A 20,458-nucleotide genomic window follows, 5' to 3' on the forward strand; every position below is an offset into this window, starting at 1 on the left:
ACCCATAATGGAGCATTTGGGTGATCCTCCCACCGAAAATGAGGTCCAGGATGCCATCAGAAAACTGGGTAACAACAAGGCTTCCGGACCAGATGGGATACCAGCAGAAATATTAAAGCAAGGCGGACCAAAACTCCTTTGCCACATCCATAGCCTCATTGGTAAAATCTGGGATAAGGAGGAAATCCCAGCCGAACTCAGGGACGCCCTGATTGTCACCATCTTCAAGAAGGGAGATAAGGCGGACTGTGGCAACTACAGAGGCATCTCTCTCCTGTCCACAACAGGAAAAATACTGGCCCGTATTTTGGCAAACCGGTTATTGCCGCTGTCAGAAGAGATCCTCCCAGAGTCCCAGTGTGGCTTTCGTCCAGCTAGGGGAACATCGGACATGATTTTTGCAGTTCGTCAACTGCAAGAGAAATGTCGGGAACAACACCTGCCACTATACATGGCTTTCATTGACCTTACAAAGGCCTTTGATTCTGTGAACAGAACTGCCCTCTGGGGTGCCCTCTCCAAGATCGGATGCCCAGACAAGTATTTGAAGGTCTTGCGTCTGTTGCATGACGACATGACCGCAGTGGTAGTTGGAAATGGCGGCTCTGAAACGGCTCCCTTCAAAGTTGACACTGGTGTCAAGCAGGGCTGCATCATCGCACCAACCCTGTTTGCTAACTACATCTCAGCCATACTTCACCTCACCAGTCAAAACCTGCCTGAGGGAGTCCAGTTCATATACCGGACAGACGGCGGGCTCTTCAACCTGAGGAGGTTAAGGGCAAAAAGCAAGGTGCTTATATCCTCCATTACAGAGCTTCAGTACGCAGATGACAATGCTCTAGTTGCTCATTCTGAGTTGGACCTTCAGAACATCATGGATGCTTTTGCCAGAGCGTACCGACTCCTGGGACTTGACATCAACATAAAGAAGACTCAGATCCTGTACCAACCGGCCCCTGACACACCCTCCCAACCCCCCACAATTTATGTGGACAACAACATCTTGGAAAACGTGGAGTATTTCGCTTATCTTGGCAGTCTTCTTTCAAAGAGAGCTGTCATCGATGCCGAGATCCACCACCGCATTGGTTGTGCCAGCGCAGCTTTTGCTAAGCTCAAGAAAATAGTTTTTGAGAATCGGGTCATCCAGACCAACATCAAGCTTCTTGTATATCAAGCTGTAGTTCTGCCCACTCTGCTCTATGGGGCTGATAGTTGGACCACCTACAGCAGACACCTGAAGGCTCTGGAGCAGTACCACCAGCGATGTCTCCGCAAGATCCTCAGGATCAGCTGGGAAGATAGGCGTACCAACATTAGTGTTCTGAAGGAAGCTAACATGCCCAGTATAACTACAACTGTCAGTCGGCACCAGCTGCGATGGACAGGCCATGTAATTCGCATGCCAGACAGTCGCCTTCCAAAACAGATGTTGTACGGACAACTGACGGAAGGACAACGCACCCAAGGGGGGCAGAAGAAGCGGTATAAAGATAACCTCAAAATCCATCTGAGGAAATGCTGCTTCAACCTCAACACCTGGGAGGAGACTGCCCACCAGAGGGTTTTGTGGAGCAGGATGGTCCATGAAGGCACAGCACGGTTAGAAAAGGACCTCCACCGTGCCGCGGAAACCAAGAGGCAACAAAGAAAGGAGAGATCCACTACCAAAACAGCTCCTCAGACCACCACCACAACCACCACTACTACCACGACAATCACGCACATATGCCCCCACTGCAATAGAGTCTGTGGATCACGGATTGGCCTCCACAGCCACCTGAGGACCCACAGATGACTAGACTCACCAACAGGAGGACTATCATACTCGCGTCGAGTGATCGCCAATGAATGAATGAATATATATATATATATATATATATATTTGCATATACAGTATATATATGTGTGTGTGTATATATATATATATATTTGTGGATATATATGTATATATATATATATATATGCATATGTATGTGTATATATATATGCATATATATATGTATATATATGCACATATATATATATATATATATATATATATATATATATATATATATATATATATATATATATATATGTATATATGCATATATATATATATATATATGTATATATATATATATGCATATATATATACATCCATCCATCCATTTTCTACCGCTTATTCCCTTTGGGGTCGTGGGGGGCGCTGGAGCCTATCTCAGCTACAATCGGGCGGAAGGCGGGGTACACCCTGGACAAGTCGCCACCTCATCGCAGGGCCAACACAGATAGACAGACAACATTCACACTCACATCCACACACTAGGGCCAATTTTAGTGTTGCCAATCAACTTATCCCCAGGTGCATGTCTTTGGAAGTGGGAGGAAGCCGGAGTACCCGGAGGGAACCCACGCAGTCACGGGGAGAACATGCAAACTCCACACAGAAAGATCCCGAGCCCGGGATTGAACCCATGATTCATATATATATATATACATATATATATATATATATATATATATATATATATATATATATATATATATATATATATATATAGATACACACATATATATATATATACACATATTAATATATATATACATATATATATATGCATATATATATATATATATATATATATATATATATATATATATATATATGAATCATGGGTTCAATCCCGGGCTCGGGATCTTTCTGTGTGGAGTTTGCATGTTCTCCCCGTGGGGATAGGTTGATTGGCAACACTAAATTGGCCCTAGTGTGTGAATGTGAGTGTGAATGTTGTCTGTCTATCTGTGTTGACCCTGTGATGAGGTGGCATGTGGTCCAGGGTGTACCCCGCCTTTCGCCCGAATGCAGCTGAGATAGGCTCCAGCACCCTTCGCGACCCCAAAAGGGAAAAGTGGTAGAAAATGGATGGATGGAAAACAAAGAAAGCATCTGTTTTAAAGCCAAACTGTGGCATCAAAGAAACTTTAAATAAATAATATTTGCACATGTCTAGCTCAGATGCTTGATACTTAACCTGACTCTCGCCAGATCCTTGTAGTTTGCTGAGCTACCCATAAGGATCTGGGACTTCTCCGTAGGAGATGTATTTAAGAAGGCGGGGCTTTGTAAAAAAATAATTGTATGTGATTGGATAAACCACTAGTCCGTTATCTTGAATGACGTGCTACTTCAACCACTCACATCCAAATCAACCCGTGACGCTGATGAGAGCGACGCTGGGAAATCCAAAACAGAACAGCCGACATATTGGATAACGACAGAGCGAAAAGTTCTCCGTTCATCTTTTAAATAATTAATATTTGATAGATTCGACAAAACAGTTGCAATAGCAGAATCAATGTCAGCACACGACTCCTCGCTGCGTGCCGCCATTGTTGTTTGAATCAAACAGTCGCTTCGACGCTACGTCACATCTAGGAAATCCCGCCCGGCGATCCTGATTGGTTCATTATTTTTTGCTATCTGGGAGGAGTTTGCAATGCCCTCAAGCCCAGATCCTTTTGTGGAGCTCAGCGAACTACAAGGATCTGGCGAGAGTCAGGTTACTTGATACTGGCATTATTACCAATATCTATTATACTGATACAGTTCTACTATCAACAGTAAGGATGAGAATCCTACAAGTCATAATTCCATTCTTGGTGTGACGATTCCATTCAGAATCTGATTTGATTCAACACGATTTTTGATTCTTGCAATATGTTATTTGGCACAGAAATGCCCATCCATGATAATAAAACCTTTATAAAACAAACGAAAAAAACAGGTTACAAAATATACAAAAGACATATCAATCAATCAATCAATGTTTATTTATATAGCCCTAAATCACAAGTGTCTCAAAGGGCTGCACAAGCCACAACGACATCATAGGTACAGAGCCCACATAAGGCAAGGAAAAACTCACCCCAGTGGGACGTCAATGTGAATGACTATGAGAAACCTTGGAGAACACCCCCCCCCTCTAGGGGAGACCGAAAGCAATGGATGTCGAGTTGGTCTGACATAATATTGTGAAAGTCCAGCCCATAGTGGATCCAACATAATAGTGAGAGTCCAGTCCATAGTGGGGCCAGCAGATATGACGTAGACGTGCAGCAAATGTTTAAAAGATGTCCTTTTGAAAATTGATTCTTAAAATGTTTGGATTAATAATGTATTTTTTTGATAAAATAAACATAAAAAATGCATAACTAAAAATGTTGTCTTAAAAAAAAAAAGATTTTAACCCTAATTATGAACCGAAATAGATAAGAATCACTATTTGGATGTGATTACATTATTTTCAGTACCCTTAGTAAATTCACATATACATTTTAAAAAGCTATACCAATATGAGAAGATATTATTTGAAGTCACACAAGTGTAAAAATAAGCTAGCCCCACTTACAAAATCAAACACCGCTTGTATTAGAGATTTTAAATACAAGTCGATATTATCCGATATGTATTTGTTTGCTGATATCAGACCAATTTGATTCTAGTATCGGATGGAAGCATTCAGCTTGGAAATGTCCAGTTGACAAAGTACAAACCCCGTTTCCATATGAGTTGGGAAATGGTGTTAGATGTAAATATAAATGGAATACAATGATTTGCAAATCCTTTTCAACCCATATTCAGTTGAATGCACTACAAAGACAAGATATTTGATGTTCAAACTCATAAACTTTATTTTTTTTTTGCAAATGATAATTAACTTAGAATTTCATGGCTGCAACACGTGCCAAAGTACAGTAGTTGGGAAAGGGCATGTTCACCACTGTGTTACATGGCCTTTCCTTTCAACAACACTCAGTAAACGTTTGGGAACTGAGGAGACACATTTTTTAAGCTTCTCAGGTGGAATTATTTCCCATTCTTGCTTGATGTACAGCTTAAGTTGTTCAACAGTCCGGGGGTCTCCGTTGTGGTATTTTAGGCTTCATAATGCGCCACACATTTTCAATGGGAGACAGGTTTGGACTACAGGCAGGCCAGTCTAGTACCCGCACTCTTTTACTATGAAGCCACGTTGATGTAACACGTGGCTTGGCATTGTCTTGCTGAAATAAGCAGGGCCGCCCATGGTTACGTTGCTTGGATGGCAACATATGTTGCTCCAAAACCTGTATGTACCTTTCAGCATTAATGGCGCCTTCACAGATGTGTAAGTTACCCATGTCTTGGGCACTAATACACCCCCATACCATCACAGATGCTGGCTTTTCAACTTTGCGCCAATAACAATCCGGATAGTTCTTTTCCTCTTTGGTCCGGAGGACACGACGTCCACAGTTTCCAAAAACAATTTGAAATGTGGACTCGTCAGACCACAGAACACTTTTCCACTTTGTATCAGTCCATCTTAGATGAGCTCAGGCCCAGTGAAGCCGACGGCGTTTCTGGGTGTTGTTGATAAACGGTTTTCGCTTTGCATAGGAGAGTTTTAACTTGCACTTACAGATGTAGCGACCAACTGTAGTTACTGACAGTGGGTTTCTGAAGTGTTCCTGAGCCCATGTGGTGATATCCTTCACACACTGATGTCGCTTGTTGATGCAGTACAGCCTGAGAGATCGAAGGTCACGGGCAAAGCTGCTTACGTGCAGTGATTTCTCCAGATTCTCTGAACCCTTTGATGATATTACGGACCGTAGATGGTGAAATCCCTAAATTCCTTGCAATAGCTGGTTGAGAAAGGTTTTTCTTAAACTGTTCAACAATTTGCTCACGCATTTGTTGACAAAGTGGTGACCCTGGCCCCATCCTTGTTTGTGAATGACTGAGCATTTCAAGGAATCTACTTTTATACCCAATCATGGCACCCACCTGTTCCCAATTTGCCTGTTCACCTGTGGGATGTTCCAAATAAGTGTTTGATGAGCATTCCTCAACTTTATCAGTATTTATTGCCACCTTTCCCAACTTCTTTGTCACGTGTTGCTGGCATCAAATTCTAAAGTTAATGATTATTTGCAACAACAAAAAAATGTTTATCAGATTGAACATCAAATATGTTGTCTTTGTAGCATATTCAACTGAATATGGGTTGAAAAGGATTTGCAAATAATTGTATTCCGTTTATATTTACATCTAACACAATTTCCCAACTCAAATGGAAACGGGGTTTGTATGAAAGATTGCGTACGTGGAAGCGAGTGTTTTGACCTGTTGAACGTGTTTGTGCTGCAGAAGCTGAGTCTGGTGCACGTCAACAGCAATCAGTGTTTGGACAAAGCCAGCGAGGAGGACAGTCAGGTCCCCAGCGTCAGAGACTGCACGCACACACGCTCGCAGCAGTGGCTGCTCAGGAACGTCACGCTACCTGAGGTCTTCTAAGCACACAGGATGATGACCCCCCCCATCCCCTGACCCACGGACACACACATGCTCTCACACACACATGCAGCGACCGGGAGCCAAAAAGGGCGCGGGGGCCGTCCCGTGAGGTGAGGACGGGGAGGACACCTGTGCTGGTATGACTCCCTGCCTTTTGTCACGGGGAGGAGGAGCGTTGGTTGGAGAGGAAAAGACTCCCGCTCAGAAGACGCTGGATCTTTCTCTTTTCTTTTTCGGACATTCAGCGAGTGATTTAGTGTGAGAACATCGTCATCGTCATCTTGTAACGTTTACTGACCGCCTCTTCTCAGAATGTGTGCACTTAATTTGTGTGTGACATGAATGTTTGCTTTTTTTTTAATTTAATTTCGTTGTGAAAATGAACTCTTACGTGTCCTCTCCTTGCTAAAGTGTATGTCTCCCTCTGGTGTCCACTCCGTGTCATTGTACCCGACAGACTGACGATTCAAAATGGTCGAAAAGAAGCAGAGTTTATCTTAAAAAAAAAAAAAACAGACACGCCAACAAAACGAGGACCATTTTTTGTGATATCACTGCCTAGTCACGTGACTCCACTGGACCAGATGCTCTTCCGGTCAAGTAACACTCCAGGGTGGAGTGTGTGCGCGCGCAATCAAGCTTCTTCCATACTGTTGAGTCACGTGAGCGTTGTAGCATCAGTTGAGCAGTTTGTCAACTTCCAAATGTTTTTGGTTCATTTTTTTTTTTTAAACAAAGCTGCTTTTGAACGCACCACGGAGGGCGTGAGTGAGGCATTCAGGGACTGAAGGAGGGTAAAAAAAAGAAAGAAAAAAAAAGACTTGTTTGCGTCTTTTAGGACATATCTGACCTTGTCAGCTGACGTCATATTTCACTCCGCTCATATCTCATAAGGCGCTAAACATCCATCATGTTTTTTTTTGTTTGTTTTTACGTATCATGACGTAATGTGTTTACATCATCTTGGCAGAGTGTGCAAGTTGTGGTGTTTGGATTGTGTCGGCGTGTCCACTCTGACAATTAACATCAAATGTAGAAAATAAAAGTGAAGGCATTTACACAACCTGACAAGGAAAACATAAACAATCTCTTCTTTTGTTTGCACACTTCTTGTCTTGTTGTTTTTTTTAACAGACATTCACTTTACTTAGCAAGAATGCAAAATGGAGAACACACAAACATAATTGGTTGTCGCTTAAAGTCATGCATCTGCGCATGTGTATGAATCCATGAAATGAATCTTTCACAATCGTTACCCTAAATAGTAGGGATGTCCGATAATGGCTTTTTGCCGATATCCGAGCTTGTCCAACTCTTTAATTACCGATACCGATATCAACCAATACTGATATATACAGTCGTGGAATTAACACATTATTATGCCTAATTTGGACAACCAGGTATGGTGAAGATAAGGTCCTATTTTAAAATATTAATACAATAAGATAAATAAATAACATTTTCTTGAATAAAAAAGAAAGTAAAACAATATAAAAACAGTTACATAGAAACTAGTAATTAATGAAAATGAGTAAAATTAACTGTTAAAGGTTAGTACTATTAGTGGACCAGCAGCACGCACAATCATGTGTGCTTACGGACTGTATCACTTGCAGACTGTATTGATATATATTGATATATAATGTAGGAACCAGAATATTAATAACAGAAAGAAACAACCCTTTTGTGTAAATGGGGGAGGGAGGTTTTTTGGGCCGGTGCACTAATTGTAAGTATATCTTGTGTTTTTTATGTTGATTTAATAAAAAAAATTTAAAAAACGATGCTAGAGATGTCCGATGATATCGGCCTGTGACCAGAATGTTTCTAACTCCTGTTATTTGTTTAATTAAAAAAAAAAAACACGATACCGATAATTTAAAGCATTTATCGGCCGATAATATCGGCAGGCCGAAATTATCGGACATCTTTACTAAATAGTTTTGTATATTGTTATTTAATATACAATATACAAGTTTCACAGGACAAACAAATGAAGGATTTTTTTTTGTGGGGAACTGAAAGCGCTTGTACCAGGGGTGTCGAAGTGTAGGGGAAATGTGTACAAGCGGTTGTAAAGTTAGATTTTTTTCCCCCTACAATTTAAATGTTATAAAATGAATATAGTCGTGAAAGTTCAATAAGGTTGCTTAATTGAATCAAATTAGGAATGTCCAAGACTATGTTCAACACACTTTATCGAAAATATGAAATCGTTTGTCCAACCTGGATAGCAGCAACTAGAGATGTCCAATAATGGCTTTTTTACCGATATATGATATTGTCCAACTCTTTATTACCGATACCAATATCAACTGATACCGATATATACAGTCGTGGAATTAACACATTATTATGCCTAATTTTGATGTGATGCCCCGCTGGATGCATTAAACAATGTAACAAGGTTTTCCAAAATTAATCAACTCAAATTATGGAAAAAAATGTCAACATGGCACTGCCATATTTATTATTGAAGTCACAAAGTGCATTATTTTTTTTTTTAACATGCCTCAAAACAGCAGCTTGGAATTTGGGACATGCGCTCCCTGAGAGAGCATGAAGAGGTTGAGGTGGGCGGGGTTGGGGGTAGGGGTTAGCGGGGGTTGTATATTGTAGCGTCCCGGAAGAGTTAGTGCTGCAAGGGGTTCTGGGTAATTGTTCTGTTGTGTTTATGTTGTGTTACGGTGCGGATGTTCTCCCGAAATGTGTTTGTCATTCTTGTTTGGTGTGGGTTCACAGTGTGGCGCATATTTGTAACAGTGTTAAAGTTGTTTATACGGCCACCCTCAGTGTGACCTGTATGGCTGTTGACCAAGTATGCTTTGCATTCACTTGTGTGTGTGAAAAGCCGTAGATATTATGTGACTGGGCCGGCACGCAAAGGCAGTGCCTTTAAGGTTTATTAGTGCACTGTACCTCTCCCTACGCGGCGTTTCAAAAAGTCATACATTTTACTTTTTTGAAACCGATACCGATAATTTCCGATATTACATTTTAAAGCATTTATCAGCCGATTATATCGGCAGTCCGATATTATCAAACATCCCTAGCAGCAACCTTTGCTTTGAAGGCTTCACTCGACACAGACGTCATAAAACCATCAAAGCTTGAAGAATTTACACACAGCACCAACATTTTGGAACGAGGATAAAGTGATAAAAGACAGATACAAATATATATTTTTGAAGAGAAAGTTATGTTAAAGTTTAACTTTTGCATCTTGCACATAGCTGTGGTGAGTTCAGTGACCCTAGATTAAAGTTAGAAACAGAGCCATCGCTAGTTTTTAAAGACAGTAGGAGACCTAATTCCCATGAGATGCACTAATACAGCAGGGAAGAGAATCATATGACCCCATTTCTGGGGGGGGGGTCTCACGTAAAGGGAAGAGGGAGTAGGTAGGAGTAATCATTTTGCAATGCAGTCTACTGAAAATGATGGAAAGCACCACTCTACATAGCAACTGATGCTGTGGTCAAAGTTGGAATTGCCACAAAATGCATTTTACAATATTCAAAACTCTACTGCATTCTGGCGGCTAAAGTGGATAGTGCACGCCTCAAATTCGTCACATTTCATGTGTCAGGTAAACCCGGACAAATTTGGGCCATTTGAATCCCCTTCCTACTGTATACTAAAACAATGATGTCTTATTAGAATTCACTGATGACAATTCTGTGCAGTAATGAGTATCAGCTCACCTCTACACTCTTGACAGATTTATAATCATATTTATGTCAATAATGACAAGTTATAGGATTAAATCATTCAAAAACATATAATGAGGGTTTGTGTAAAAAGCTAGTTTAATGCAATAATTATTTGAGCGCATGTAAACATAGCAAAGTGTGTGCGTATGAGGCAGTGGCATGGCGGTCCAGAAGAATTTGATGCTATTTTATTGATGAAGCCTTTTTCACAGCTAAATATCACAAAGTGCTGCACAGAAATACGTGAAGTTAAACAATGACATTAAAACAAAAGGGACAGAGTCATAAAAAGGATAATACTAATCCATTAACCAAAAGCTTTTCTGAGAAACAAAATCTTCAAATGTTTAAAGAGTCAACACAGTCAAGCTCACAAAGGAACTGGTGCACGTCCTTCCAGGGTCTGGGGGCTACAGCCTGGAATGCCAGGTCTCCCAGGGTTTTACAATTAGTTTTAGGGGTCTTTAGAAGACCCTGGCCAGAAGTGAAGGGGCACAACAAATCAGCAATACACACCTGTGGAGGTTACCCTCCAGTGGGTTCCTCGGACCACCAAACATTGCCACAAGAGCCCGGATCAGGGTTGCAACACTGTTTTATTTTTCCTCACAAGGTGCGAGTGTTCTGCTTCCCAGAAAAATGTTTTTCTCAGTTGGTGTCTCGCTCTCTCTCCAGCTCCAACCACGTGTCTCAATCCGGCTGCTGCTAATAAAGGCGACAGGTGATTAGATAACAAGGCCCACCTGGGCCATCCACTCACCTGTCGCTGTCTTCGAGGCCGGTCCTGGCACACCCCGTTCCGCGGCAGGCCCGCAGGCCACGCCCCCTCCACAATACCATCCAAGTCAGGACTAAAATCTTAAACTCAATGTGAATTTTGACTGGAAGTCAATGAAGACCTGAGAGAAAGGGGGCGTGCCTTGCTGCGCTTGAATTTTGACATCTTCACACAAAACTATAACCTAATAAATCCTACTTTAGTTCATCAAATAACATGTAGTGTGAAAGATGTATATTTAATTAAATATAGCATTACAATAGCCAGTACAGTCTCTGGAGTCATACACATGCGCAGATGATCGGGGTGCATTCCAACGACAGATTATCTTTCTTGCGTCCTATAAGAAGATTGTTCTGTGGTCTGAGGTGTGTAGGAAGTGAATTTGTTTATTGAATACTAAACGTGTTCAACATGTGGCTAATAACAGTTAGCTTGACTAGAGAACAACTCACCTCTCGTATAAAACCCAAAGCCAGTGAAGTTGGCACGTTGTATAAATCTAAATAAAAAACAGAATTCATCCATCCATCCATCCATTTTCTACCGCTTATTCCCTTTGGGGTCGCGGGGGGCGCTGGAGCCTATCTCAGCTACAATCGGGCGGAAGGCGGGGTACACCCTGGACAAGTCGCCACCTCATCGCAGGGCCAACACAGATAAACAGACAACATCATGACTTGCAAATTATTTTCAACTTATATTCAATTGAATTGACTGCAAAGACAAGATATTTAATGTTCAAATTGAGAAACACATTTTTTTTGTTGCAAATAATCATTAACTTAGAATTTAATGGCAGCAACACATTGCAAAAAAGTTGGCACAGGGGCATTTTTACCACTGTGTTGCATGGCCTTTCCTTTTAACAACACTCAGTAAACGTTTGGGAACTGAGGAGACACATTTTTGAAGCTTCTCAGGTGGAATTCTTTCCCATTCTTGCTTGATGTACAGCTTTAGTTGTTCAACAGTCCGGGGGTCTCCGTTGTGGTATTTTAGGCTTCATAATGCGCCACACATTTTCAATGAGAGACAGGTCTGGACTACAGGCAGGCCAGTCTAGTACCCGCACTCTTTTACTATGAAGCCACGTTGATGTAACACGTGGCTTGGCATTGTCTTGCTGAAATAAGCAGGGGCGTCCATAGTAACGTTGCTTGGATGGCAACATATGTTGCTCCGAAACCTGTATGTACCTTTCAGCATTAATGGCGCCTTCACAGATGTGTAAGTTACCCATGTCTTGGGCACTAATACACCCCCATACCATCACAGATGCTGGCTTTTCAACTTTGCGCCTATAACAATCCGGATGGTTCTTTTCCTCTTTGGTCCGGAGGACACGACGTCCACAGTTCCCAAAAACAATTTGAAATATGGACTCGTCAGACCACAGAGCACTTGTCCACTTTGTATCAGTCCATCTTAGATGAGCTCGGGCCCAGCGAAGCGGGCGGCGTTTCTGGGTGTTGTTGATAAATGGCTTTCACTTTGCATAGTAGTTTTAACTTGCATTTACAGATGTAGCGACAAACTGTAGATACTGACAGTGGTTTTCTGAAGTGTTCCTGAGCCCATGTGGTGATATCCTTTACACACTGATGTATGTATTTGATGCAGGGATCGATGGTCACGAGCATTGCCGCTTTTTGATTTCTCCAGATTCTCTGAACCTTTTGATATTACGGACCGTAGATGGTAAAATCCCTAAATTCCTTGCAATAGCTCGTTGAGAAATGTTGTTCTTGAGCTGCTCGACAATTTGCTCGCGCATTTGTTGACAAAGTGGTGACCCTCGCCCCATCCTTGTTTGTGAATGACTCAGCATTTCATGGAATCTACTTTTATACCCAATCATGGCACCCACCTGTTCCCAATTAGCCTGTTCACCTGTGGGAAGTGTTTGATGAGCATTCCTCAACTTTCTCAGTCATTTTTGCCACTTGTGCCAGCTTTTTCTTAAACATGTTGCAGGCATTGAATTCCAAATGAGCTAATATTTGCAAAAAAAAAGTTTACCAGTTTGAACATTAAATATCTTGTCTTTGCAGTCTATTCAATTGAATATAAGTTGAAAAGGATTTGCAAATCATTGTATTCTGTTTTTATTCACTATTTACAAAACGTGCCAACTTCACTGGTTTTGTAGATTAGCTCAGTAGATAATAAAGTTTGTTTTAACTCTGTCCCACAATTCGTACCTTTTTACTTCTGGAGTTTCAAAAAGTGTCCCAGGGACTCCTCTTGTCATTTTTCGTGTTTTTGTGTTCCGGTTGTTGCTATGTTGGTTGTTTCTTTTGTTTATTTTCTGTTTTTGTTCAATCACATTTTATCACACGAGATTTCCAGATTGGAGACTGGGGTCAAGATCTGTGGTGTGCGTGTGCGTATATTAACATTATTGGAACACACCACACATAAAGATCAAAACTGGTTTTGTGTATTTGTGTGTGTGCCCTTTAACAGATAATACAACTCTTCAGGTTTACATTGTTATTGTTATATGTACATTGTTATTATGTTTGTAACAGCCTTAAATGTATGGTTATGAATTATGTCACAATGGTTCGGTGTAACCTCCACTCAAACACAACTACAAAAAACCTAAATGTTACCCCTTTCCAGACATAAATCCAAATGTAAACATTGTTTGTTTCATATTTTTAAAATATATTTCGTACAATTTTGTTGATTGGGTAATATAATTATAAAATGTGTGGTCTTTCAAAAATATTTTTTAAGAAGATCACCAAAAATATACCACTTAATAAAAAGACAACCTCAGAAAAAAAAATACATTTGCAACATTTAGATTAAAATGTCTTAAAAATAATAATTGTGTTGCTTTCTTCTTAACAGAGAATATTGTAAATATTTTATGACTGTACTATGAACAACTTGGACATCTTTTCTGAGGCTCCACAAAAGATTTCCAACTAGATTTGATTAATAATTCACCGCAGGAAATTCCAGACATTGTTTTTGCACCCACATTGTAAATATTTAATGATCTTTGGTTCCGTACACTCTATTATGTATTGTTAGATATTTGCATTATTGATGTTATATATTTTTACCCTACTGTTGTATATTTTTAACTTCTACACTTTCTCACTGCTAACGTTTCACTTCATTCATTGCACTTGAAATAAAAACAACTCGCATGGAAAAAATGTAAGCAACTATAATAGAACGTTTCTTGTATACCAAAAATATGGAACAAATGACAATTACTGATTAACTATTGTAGAAATAAAACTATTAATTTTAGAATTTAGGTCAGATTTTATTTGTTACTTATGTTTATAATTTTTATATTCCTAAATGTTATAAAATATTTGTAAATTGAGCATTAAATATGTGAATACTTTAATACTTTATCAATATATTATTTTATTAGATATTTTTAAAGTATTAATCAAATATGAAAATGTATTTTTTCCATTTATATTAAATGATTTAGTTTTTTTAATATACAAAATATACATTTGATTATTCCTATTAATCATAAAATTATTACATTAAAAAAAACCTCTTCATTAATAATTTTGACCGTTTATATTTTAAATGAAACACACAATAACTTGGATTGTGTGTATTCATATTATTTTTATATGTAAATCATTATTAAACATTTAATCTATTGTAGAAATAGTTCCATAAGGTTTTAAAATGTTTTACTTTAGGAAAGTGATGACAAATATGATGAACACAAAGTATCATGATATTATTACAATGGTGTTTAATAATCAGTGCATCAGTCATTTGGAAATAACAGCAGCAGTAACAATAACAAAACATGACAAAAACAGACATTTTAACACTTGACCTGTAATGAATGTCACTCACACAAAGTTCCTTACTGCTTCTTTAAAAAAAAATGGAAACGATGTAATCATGGCAACCGAGCCTGGTGAAGCAAAACTGTGTCAACTCAGCACTATTAGTGTCACATGACTGTAAACATTCCATGGGAACGTTGAGAATTACACTGCAAATTTACAGAATTTAAATTATGCCTATAAAAGGGAAAACAATTCTGAAATATATCAACATGTACATTATATATTATCATCTTGGTTGAGCAAAACATTTGTACTTTAAAAAGTAAATGTTATAGTTTAACATATGATTCAATACATGAACCAATATTTGTAGTAATAATATAAAATACTGTATGTATTTAATAATAGTGTAGTAACAATAATGGCACCTTTTTTAAGGGAAGTAAATTATATATTTATATAATGTTTTTCTCTACAGACTCAAAGCGCTTTACATAGAGAAACCCATTATCTACCGTATTTTTCGGACTATAAGTCGCAGTTTTTTTCATAGTTTGGCCGGGAGTGTGACTTATACTCAGGAGCGACTTATGTGTGAAATTATTAACACATTACCGAAAAATATCAAATAATATTATTTATCTCATTCACGTAAGACACTAGACGTATAAGATTTCATGGGATTTAGCGATTAGGAGTGACAGATTGTTTGGTAAACGTATAGCATGTTCTATATGTTATAGTTATTTGAATGACTCTTACCATAATATGTTACGTTAACATACAAGGCACGTTCTCAGTTGGTTATTTATGCGTCATAAAACGTACACTTATTCAGCCTGTTGTTCACTATTCTTTATTTATTTTAAATTGCCTTTCAAATGTCTATTCTTGGTGTTGGCTTTTATCAAATAAATTTCCCCAAAAAATGCGACTTATACTCCAGTGCGACTTATATATGTTTTTTTCCTTCTTTATTATGCATTTTCAGCCGGTGCGACTTATACTCCGGAGCAACTTATACGCCGAAAAATATGGTAAATCTTTAAGCTACATTTAAACCAGTGTGGGTGGCACTGGGAGCAGGTGGATAAAGTGTCTTGCACGAGGACACAACGGCAGTGACAGGGATGGCGGAAGCGGGGATCAAACCTGGAACCCTCAAGTTTCTAGCCAGCTGCTCAACCAACCTCTTTCTATCAAATCATCTATATCATTATATATTTATCAACATTTTTGAAAAAATTCATGTCGATATTTTGTTAATCTACAAATGAAAAAGGTTGTTAAAAATGTCTTAACAGCATTCATTTACAACAATTGAAAAATGTGTTTTGGAAAAAAAATAAAAATAAAATAAAATTCCCATGGTAAGTTTTGCTTTCAACGTGTAGGTGTTGTGCGCATGTGTGTGTGGAGGACACCACACACACAATCAGTGTGATTGTAGCGTTATAAAAGTATTAATATCAGTATTTGGCTTGATGTTGTCAACTTACATCTTCTTGATTGACAGCAACAGGCAGCGTCTTGCTCAGAGCGACATACAGCCGAGCATTGTGGGTAAACAGTCGTGTGTGACGGCGCGTTCCTCAGGCGCCATCTTGCTGGACCCCGCAAAGCGAGGATGTTTTTGCATCAGGTGATGTTTTACTCCTTTTGTTCTCAGTCGCTGCTCTTCTTCAGCACAGAGGGGGTGGAATCAGGAAAGAGCCTTAAGAGGACAAAGAAAAACAAAAACATGCTTAAAAGTGGGACATCTTTAACAGCGGCGGTTGCCGTGCGGGAATTGAACCTGACGCCTTGCTGAGGCCAGGCCCCCTGCACCGGTGTCTGCGCCGCAGAGTTGGGGCTCATCAGCATTGCGCTGTAGATGTTGGCCGCCACCACTAGGATGCACAGGAGGATGGGACCGATCATGGCGCCTTCCAGACCGAGGTAGTAGGCTCCGCCCGCCACCGCCAACCCTGTCAGGTAGGGGTGACCACCACTGAACACACACACACACACACACACACACACACACACACACACACACACACACACACACACACACACACACACACACACAGTGTGAAAATGAAATACTAGCTAAGAAACCCGTGGTGGTTGTTTGCCTCATGCAGACAGGTGTGCCTAATGAAGTGGGCAGTACTCACCCAGAGATGTCAGAGTAGATGGCGGTGTCAACAAAGTAAGTGGGCAGCAGGTGGCAGACGAGCAGCAGTACGGCCTTCACGCCTTCGCCCTGGGACAACCACAGGTCGCACACGGCGGGCACGGCCGCCCAGTACGTCCCCAAAAAAGGCACCGCCCCCAGGATGGCGGCCAGAGCTTTTTTGGAAGACAAGAGGGAGGAGAATCAGGAAAGGAACCACGAGAAACTCTCCCCTGAAAATGCTCACCTGAAGGAATGAAGACAATGTTGATACCAAAGACGGTGTGGGTGAGCCAAGTGTACAGCCCGTAGAAGCCCGCCATCTTTAAGGAGGCATCAAACACACCTCTAAAACACACACGCAAATATACACACAGATAAATACATTGTAATAATATCATAAAAATAATATTTTTTCAAAATTATTTCAAGTATTTTTCCATTTTTTTGTAGACATGTTCTTTCAAGTTAAATGTCAATTAAAAACCTTTAAAAAAAAACAATAGTGACATTTCAAAAATGATAGCATGTAAAATATTGATGAAATTAACGATTATTGTTTGTACATACCGTAAATATTATTTATCTTAATTAGGGCTGCAACGATTAGTCGACGTTGAATGAATGAGTCATCTTTGTTGTTTGTAAGCACATGCTGCAATTAGAAGTCGATGGGGAAAAATTAGAGCTTTATTATCTGATTAGTAGACTAATCGTTAAGATAATCGTTGACTAATTGACTATCAAAATAATCGTTAGTTGCAGCCCTAATCTTAATGTACAGTAATTGTATCATTATTTTATATTATTAATACCCTAATTGATATTGATGTTATCATTATTATAATTACGTACATTTTTTCTATTTGGCTATGATTGTATATCCATCCATTTTCTACAGCTTGTCCTTCTATTGATTTTGTCTATACCATAATTATGTCATTTTATATATTATATATATTGATTAAAATACAAAGTATAAAAAGGAAAACTTAACCAACATGCTACACAAATAATTATGTAATTTGTAATAATATTGTTTGTATGCTGAATGATGGGTTCTCAGTTCTCACTGTAAAGAACTTTAGGTGTCAAGAAAAGCATTCTATCAATCTAATCCATTACAGTTATTGTGTAGGAATTAACTAATACATTTGAGGGCAAGAATAGATTAAACATTTTGAAAATAATGTGAGATATTACAAAATACTTAAACAGAAAAAATAACTGTTCTAATTGTAGATGAATGTAGTTACAACGGTTACATAAAACAGTAGGACATATTCTGTGATTTACAAAATAATATAGAAATGACATGAGTATAAATAAACAAACTTCTGTAGAATTGTGTTTGTCAGTGAGTCTATATTCAATAATGACATTCAAACTATAAAGAGTGACAAAAAATAATATGGCTATATACAATGAATGATGGTTAGTTTGTAGATGGGCATCATCTATCTAACCTGACTCTCGCCAGATCCTTGTAGTTCGCTGAGCTCCACATAAGGATCTGAGAGTTCTCAATAGAAGATGTATGTCAGAAGGCGGGGCCTTGTAAAAAAAATCATTGTATGTGATTGGATAAACCACTTGTCCGTTATCTTGAATGACGTGCTACTTCAACCACTCACATCCAAATCAACCCGTGACGCTGATGAGAGCAACGCTGGGAAATCCAAACCCGGTCGGAAGAAGAGCCAAAACATCCTTGCCACCAATAAATGCCTTCAAAACCGTTCGCTGTTCATCTTTTAAAGAATTAATATTCGATAGATTCGACAAAACAGTTGCAATAGCAGAATCAATGTCAGCACGCGATGCAGTGAGGGCTGCGTGCCGCCATTGTTGTTTGAATCAAACAGTCGTTTCGACGCTACGTCACATCTATGAAATCCGGCCCGACGATCCTGATTGGTTCATTATTTTTTGCTATCTGGGAGGAGTTTGCAATGCCTTCGAGCCCAGATCGTTGTGTGGAGCTCAGCGAACTACAAGGGTCTGGCGAGAGTCAGGTTATCATCTATCTACTTTGATGAAAATAAATAAGATCTACCGTATTTTTCGGACTATAAGTCGCTGTTTTTTTCATAGTTTGGCCGGGCGTGCGACTTATACTCAGGAGCGACTTATGTGTGAAATTATTAACACATTACCGTAAAATATTAAATAATATTATTTAGCTCATTCACGTAATAGACTAGACGTATAAGATTTCATGGGATTCAGCGATTAGGAGTGACAGATTGTTTGGTAAACGTATAGCATGTTCTATATCCATCCATCCATTTTCTACCGCTTATTCCCTTCGGGGTCGCGGGGGGTGCTGGGGGTGCAGCTATAATCGGGCGGAAGGCGGTGTACACCATGGACAAGTCGCCACCTCATCGCAGCATGTTCTATATGTTATAGTTATTTGAATGACTCTTAACATAATATGTTACGTTAACATACCAGGCACGTTCTCAGTTGGTTATTTATGCGTCATATAACGTACACTTATTCAGCCTGTTGTTCACTATTCTTTATTTATTTTAAATTGCCTTTCAAATGTCTATTCTTGGTGTTGGGTTTTATCAAATAAATTTCCCCCAAAAATGCGACTTATACTCCAGTGCGACTTATAAATGTTTTTTTTCCTTTTTTATTATGCATTTTCGGCCGGTGCGACTTATACTCCGGAGCGACTTATACTCTGAAAAATACGGTATATATCTACCTGATGGCCTCCTCCACAGACTGTCCAACAATGTTGGACGAAGGTCCCGGCTGGGATAGCGGGGTCAGGCTGATGACCCACTTGACGGGTTTGTAGGACTCTTCGCTGGAGCTCAGCAGGTAGAAGAGGGTGGTCAAGAAGATCACCTGCACCAAAGCAGCACATCACGTGACTTTATGCAACAGCTGCAGACACAAGACTGGAGGAGACTTCTTCTTACCAGGCTGAGGACAAAGTTGAGCAGAGCAGTGCCGCTGTGGAACAACACGGTGATGAGTGTGGTTGCCGTGGAGATAAGGAGGCCTACGTTCCTGCTCATTACCACCCAGAGAGACTCCACGATCTGAGAGAAAAGAGCAACAGGTGTAAAACTACCATGGGAGACATGTTAATGGCGACTCCCCTTTCGTGTGGATGGGCCTTGTCTACAAAAGCGGTTGTTGACACAACCAGACAGGGGCGTAGCACCAAATTCTGAGCTACGTCCAGAACACACAAGACTCCTGAAGGGTCCCCCATGCCCAGAGGTGGGTAGAGTAGCCAGAAATTGTACTCAAGTAAAAGTACTGTTACTTTCGAGATGTATTACTCAAGTAAAAGTAAGGAGCAGTCACCCAAATATTTACTTGACTAAAAGTAAAAAGTATTTTGTGAAAAAACTACTCAAGTACTGAGTAACTGATGAGTAACCTGTTCGTTTAATGATGACAGCAACAAATAATGCACAAAAACATAAAAATAGCAATGAGCAAATTCAGAGCCAGGAATATCTCTTAAGCAACAAAAACAATAATATATATTAAATAATAATACATTAAATAAAAAAAATTAAGGCAAATTGAGCCACAATAACTTAACAGCACCATAGGCTCAGTAGGCATTCATTGATTGATTGATTGAAACTTGTATTAGTAGATTGCACAGTACAGTACATATTCCGTACAATTGACCACTAAATGGTAACACCCCAATAA

General features: G+C 39.5%; 2 protein-coding genes across 5 annotated transcripts in view; one reads left to right on the top strand and one right to left on the bottom strand.

Annotated features, from left to right (window-relative positions):
• galnt1 (UDP-N-acetyl-alpha-D-galactosamine:polypeptide N-acetylgalactosaminyltransferase 1) overlaps positions 1-7,432 on the top strand; it is a 139,000-nt gene extending 131,568 nt beyond the window's left edge. For both annotated transcript variants that reach the window (XM_061954810.1, XM_061954818.2), the window contains exon 14: positions 6,182-7,432. In XM_061954810.1, the coding sequence (XP_061810794.1) occupies positions 6,182-6,328 (147 nt within the window). In that variant the 3' untranslated portion in view covers positions 6,329-7,432. The remainder of the gene's footprint in view (positions 1-6,181) is intronic.
• Positions 7,433-14,547: 7,115 nt separating this feature from the next.
• Positions 14,548-20,458, bottom strand: part of tmem245 (transmembrane protein 245) — a 38,979-nt gene continuing 33,068 nt past the window's right edge. For all 3 annotated transcript variants that reach the window (XM_061954844.1, XM_061954835.1, XM_061954829.1), the window contains 6 exons: positions 19,705-19,827; positions 19,485-19,630; positions 17,013-17,113; positions 16,767-16,941; positions 16,403-16,597; positions 14,548-16,321 (listed from right to left, as the gene is read on the bottom strand). In XM_061954844.1, coding sequence (XP_061810828.1) covers positions 16,273-16,321; positions 16,403-16,597; positions 16,767-16,941; positions 17,013-17,113; positions 19,485-19,630; positions 19,705-19,827 — 789 coding nt within the window. In that variant the 3' untranslated portion in view covers positions 14,548-16,272. The remainder of the gene's footprint in view (positions 16,322-16,402; positions 16,598-16,766; positions 16,942-17,012; positions 17,114-19,484; positions 19,631-19,704; positions 19,828-20,458) is intronic.

This window comes from Nerophis lumbriciformis, linkage group LG04 (genome assembly GCF_033978685.3).
Source record: "Nerophis lumbriciformis linkage group LG04, RoL_Nlum_v2.1, whole genome shotgun sequence".
Classification (NCBI taxonomy): domain Eukaryota; kingdom Metazoa; phylum Chordata; class Actinopteri; order Syngnathiformes; family Syngnathidae; genus Nerophis; species Nerophis lumbriciformis.